Raw genomic sequence first — 5,740 nt, 5'->3', positions numbered from 1 at the left:
TAAAAATTCAACAAAATACGCATATAAAACATTTCTCTAACATAAACACAATCCTATATAACAAATAACAATTGAAAATATCCTCTCTAGGTTAATAGAAATATATTATATTTAACCGTCCTGCTAAAATGTTTCACTGCAAGACATAATTTAAACTTAATCTACAAAGTTCTATAAAAAGAAACAGTCTTCTAATAAACGAGAAAAACTTGTAAATAATTCATGCGGTTTTTTTTTCTATCGTTTGAGATTCTCATACATTTTTCTGTTCATAATATCGCGTATAAAATAGAGTGGAGTATATTTATGCGAAAAATGATGCATATAATCAATAACATTCTGCGATAACTATAAATCTATTCATGTGTCTAGAAGTAATATCACGAACAAGAACAGGAATTCTCTTCTGTGTATTGTCAACACATTGAAACGATGCGTGTCTTTTCACCTTTACGTGTATAAAAAAATATTCCGAGTCACGTAAAAACGGATGAGAATTAAACAAAATATGAGTATCTCGTTCTTTACGAATAATTATTTTACTTCCGTGCAAACTAATGGCGTCCCCATATATGCGCGTGTCGTATCTCAGTAAAAATTGACTATGTTTTACTTGACTAGCTTCGATATGTATTCGCTTATCGCATTTATTCTCACAACCAGCCGAAATCCATTCCGGTCAATTGGTAGAAACGTTGATTGAATGGACGATAAAAATCTCTCAATCGTTGTATGGCTACAGGATCTATATAAGGATGACTGCGACCCTTGTTCTTACCTTGAAATTACACATAATCGTTACACACAAAACTATCAATGCACAACTCTCTCAAGAGCTAACAATAATTTGCACTTATTGATAATATTAGTTATCATGTGATTAAAAGTTTCAACAATTTCTACATAACAAATAGCCACTTCTTTTATTATATTTCTTTAAGAAGTAAATGTTACCTCTAAATTGTAATTACATTTAACAGAACTTACCAAGGCAATGGGGTGTAGGACGTTCCTCAGATTTGAGCAGACAAGGGAACCCCTTCGTCGCGTTGAAATAAAAATGCTTCTCGCATATAACTCTCTTTAACCCTAAAAAATCCTGAACCCTCGTGATCTCAGCGACAGGATCCACGATCAATCTTTCACCGGACACGAATAAAAATTGTGACAATGGAAAGTATTGAAGCCATCTCTCTAAATGTCGCGCGTATACGCCGATTTTCAAAGGTACCCATGACGTGTCCACGATTTTCGATCCATTCAGAAACGCAAGATCTTCGAACTTCGGCATGTTGGCTCGCTTGCTCTTCACTTGAGTATAATCGGATATCGCTCGAGTAACTGGATCCCTTACTACGAGAATCAATTTCATCGCCGGATTCATGCGTTGAACTCTCCTCGGCACTTCATTAGTCACGAAATACGATGGTGTTTTCTCCATCGTGATTTGAGTTACCAAAGTCGGGGGCATTCTGTGCCTGAAACATATTATTCAAATGAGACAACGGTAGAAATATCGGAAGAATAAAATAACGAATCTTTCCAAGAAATATTAGTTCATATATTAGTTACAAATAATAGAATTGCAACCTATTGAAATAACAGATCCTATACTATTTACCAAAATTATTCAGTTACGATCGTATTTTATTTGCGTATCAGTGAAGTTACTAATACAGTAAATCAATCAGATCGGTGAACAGTGTACAATGTTCACATATGCCTACCTATACCAATGGAAACCTTTGACGTAATGATGATCAAAAAAGTGTACTTCAGATCCAGCAGCGCGAATAGCAGGGTGCAACCTCAAGAATTCTAGCAACGCTCTTGTTCCACCTTTTTTAACGCCAATTATCAACGCGGTTGGCAATTGTTTGCTGGGCATCAAACCTTGCTGTCTCAAGATCTGATACTTTCGCAGAAATCCTGCGTTTCCTTTGATGCTGGTGTTGCCAGTCCAAAGCGGCACAAGTAGAAGCTTCGATACTTTCGAATGCTTCGATTCGATATCGTTTATCAGAGAGGATTCCTTGTTCGTTAAACGGTCCAAATTTGAATCGTCCACGGAGGAAATGAAATTTCTGGGTTTTTGTAAGGTAGCTTTTCCAGACGGACCGGCGAGTAGTAAGGAATTGTCGATTAAAAAGATCCAGATTAGAATTACCAGAAAACAGGCTGGAACCAGGACTTTTTTCGACCAAGGCCCTTTTCGAAGTTCCATCCTGAACTTAAGAATCGTCGTATTTCACTGGCATCCTGGATTCCATTATATCAAGCTATCAGTCTTCTTCCTCCATACTGATATGTTAAGATAGATATTTTTATATCTATCATATCTATAAAAAATTTTAATTATTTCCCGTTGATGCATACACGTGTGATATTTTGCTAAGAAAATGTTGCTCTTTATTGCAGTATCGATTTAATACTGTTGTAAATAAAATTTATTTAATATGTATAATTAATGCAATATAAAAAGTCTAACAGAGAAGTGAATATTTAAAATTTAATAACGTGTTTATATTACTCTAAGCACGCCTGATGCATTGGCTGCATGCCTGCACGGTTCAAGGGTTGCATACATACAGGGTGATACGTTATTGGTTGCATTATAAAAACTCAAATTATTTTGTAAAGAAAATAAAATGTAAAACTAAACATTTGCATTCTAAGTTATTTGAAGTAAGCTATTAAATTCTGAAAATAATTTTTAATAATTTACAAATTTTATTTTCATTCGTACTTGTTGCATTAATAATACACATTAGGTTATGGTTAGAGGTAACGTTATATTTGGTAATAATATGTTCGGTGATCATACACATTTCTTATCTTCCGGTCATACCAAAGTATAGTCTGGACAAATCAAATATTCCACAATAAATCTTTCAAAAAAAAAAGGAGGGAAATGAACGTGCAAAAAATGTCGTGCTATTATTACACTAACATAAACTTCTTGCCTGTCCAAAAAAAAAATAAAGAAAAATAAAGATCTACCTACGTACATTAAATATCTACATAGTATAAATTACCGAGACAAAAAGCTGTTCGCATATTTATTACATCGACTCACCTTCATGCCGCACAGTGTCCGAGCGCACGTTAATTTTGCACGACATACATGATCCCGATTGTACCGTGATATTCGATTCCTTCCGGCAAGTGGACGCGTAGATATATGATTTCAGTTTAAGGGAAGTGCACATTTAACGCATTATCAGTCGGCGCGTTCGTAACAATCGATAACGCGAGGCAAGTAGAAGGGAGAAACGGTGTGAAACACAAGACGTATCGATGAGATTTCATAGCTACCGAACCGGATAACGAGAAGTTAAATCGAACTTCATCGTCGTAGGGTCTTCTCCAATTTGTTCGAATTTGAGCGTGTTGTAACGTTTGTTAATTGCATTGCGCGCTAGAAACCTTTCCCTCTCGTGCTACTCGCTAACATAGTTGCGAGGAGTAAGCTGGAGAGCGCGACGCTGGCGCCATGCTCTTTAAAACGGAAAAACTGGGAAACTGACCGGAAAGCAGTATAGATCTTATGACACAGACGAGATATAGAATACATTTATCACCTTACGGGACTTCGTGTCTCACATTCTGAAATACCGATCGTGTACAAAATCAAAGGTTCTGTTATGCCTCCTACGATTTAAGAATTATATTAAATCTTATTTTTATTCAAATCTGTTATTATTTTAGTTCTAAAATAATAAAAATAACTTTTCGTGTTAGAAAAAAGAACAGAAAGGAAAATGATAGAGGAAAGGATATCAGAATAGAGAAAGATTATTTTAAAACAAGCAAGCAATGTTCGAATCTGGTGTGTTCCGTCGGTGAAAGATCAAACCGACAATTACAAACATCCAATTAGACACTCATTACCGAAAATTAAAATTTTTATACTTTTCACTGAATCTTCGTGAAACTATTGCGGATGGATTGCTAAGGTTCGTCTGTTGAAAATAAGTCCAGACACGAACTTGAATTTCTTGAAGTTTTGTCTACAGCATATTAATTTTTTTTCACCGGACTCATTATGAAATTAATACACCCACGTTAAATTTTAACGACCCATCTCCATTACTCAGTGACTCGAGCTTATTACACCAAAATCTAACATATCGACAAGGAATGTGAATAGATATTTCGAAAGTAAGCGAGACTTGAAGAGGATAACATGCACGTTACAATGAATCACACAATAACGAAAATTTCAATTTTCGTTTTTCATTTAGTTCTAATTCCAACCACTACTAATGTTGTAATCTTATTCTGTATTCAATCGGTAACATTGGAAGTGACACAAAAATGGTAAGGGGTCTCTAGAGCCCCCGTGTCATGGGACAAAAAAATGCATTGGGTAATAGGTTTACTCCGTACCTCGTCTGTACTTTTGATATCGGGTAACCGAACCGGCCTGGAAATCGAAGTGATTTTATCAATAAAGGATTAAGCCACGATCGAACAACATTCTTTCGTCGGCGACTTACGAAACGTGATTGCATAGTACAAAATGTTGATATTTCAGTGTTTTGAGAAAATGAAATTGACATCTTCTTCAATTAATTAAATTTATTATGTTTCGTATACAAATATTTGAGCAAAGTAAATTTACTGTTTTAAATGTTTTCTATGTTAAAAGGATACAAACAGCAAAAACAGTAGATGTCAAGCATCATGAGGAAGGGCGCGCTTATTTCTTACAAACAATAGTTATCGTTGAATACATTATTTAAAATGCTACTTTTTTTTACTGTTTCAATATTTATAAGATTTCGGTGAGCAAACGCTTTTATTCAGTGTTTAATATCAGGAAAATTACGTTTCCTGGGAAAACCTTTAATTATATACAGCATATTTAATTGCACAAAATAATACAAGACCTTATGACTACAATATGTAACATAAATAAACATAATTTTTTATCAGATAATATTACATGCAATAATGAAATAGTGTTTTTAAGTGCAATAGTGTATACGAAGAAGTATCTAAAATTAGTAGTGGATTATAATGTTTGTATAACTCCAAATATAGAACAATTATTTTAATCGTACATCTTAAACTTTAAATTGTCAAAATTATAAATCAGAATTGAATAATTTAAAATAATATACGAATCACACAGGTTACCAACAATTTGGTAATTTGGTATTGAACTTTAAGTCGTTTCCCCAGAAGAAGGTACATTTTTTATATTTTCCAAAATATATTTGTTTAAAATTTTTGAAGTAAGAAGGCGCTAAATCAATTAGGTACGCGACTGCCGATGTTACATTGTGTACGTGCAGGCGCGTGTCTGTGTACGTGTTTCTTGGTAGTAACATTAATTAGTAATACTGTAAAACACCAAACTAAAATGACGATCGATACTTTTAAGCGTTGAAATACACGAATAATAACCGCGTTGACTGTGTACGTACTGAAAATAGAAAAAATAGCTCGTTCTTCTATTGTTCCGTAAAAAGAAAATTCCAAGAGATGAATGAATGACGGCGCGTCAACTAGATACAGGACTGCTCGCGGCAAGGGCATAGGCCATGCGGCCCGTTGATTGGCCGGCCTTTGAAGGGGCAAGTTTAGGCAGGGGCCGCGAGAGTGCGCGTCCCGCGCACTCGTGTTAGATCTCGATGGCGACCAAGATGTGCCTGAGAGACGAGCCGCGAAATGCCTAGCCGTCTAGTGTCCGATTTCCCGTGAATTCACCGTGATCTCTGTTTACTCCATGCGA

The 5,740-nt window shown here is 35.2% G+C and overlaps 1 protein-coding gene across 1 annotated transcript; it reads right to left on the bottom strand.

The window, feature by feature from the left end:
- Positions 1–653: 653 nt before the first annotated feature.
- On the bottom strand, positions 654–2,224 carry LOC108572551 (heparan sulfate glucosamine 3-O-sulfotransferase 6). Its single transcript, XM_017934810.1, has 3 exons — positions 1,728–2,224; positions 988–1,478; positions 654–778 (listed from the first exon to the last, which is right to left on the bottom strand). Exons 1-3 carry the CDS (start codon positions 2,222–2,224, stop codon positions 654–656), a joined length of 1,113 nt encoding a protein of 370 aa, XP_017790299.1.
- Between the last annotated feature and the right edge of the window lie 3,516 nt (positions 2,225–5,740).

The sequence above is a fragment of the Habropoda laboriosa genome, unplaced genomic scaffold (assembly GCF_001263275.1).
Source record: "Habropoda laboriosa isolate 0110345459 unplaced genomic scaffold, ASM126327v1 scaffold129, whole genome shotgun sequence".
Taxonomy (NCBI): domain Eukaryota; kingdom Metazoa; phylum Arthropoda; class Insecta; order Hymenoptera; family Apidae; genus Habropoda; species Habropoda laboriosa.
This window is presented reverse-complemented; position numbering and strand designations above follow the sequence as displayed.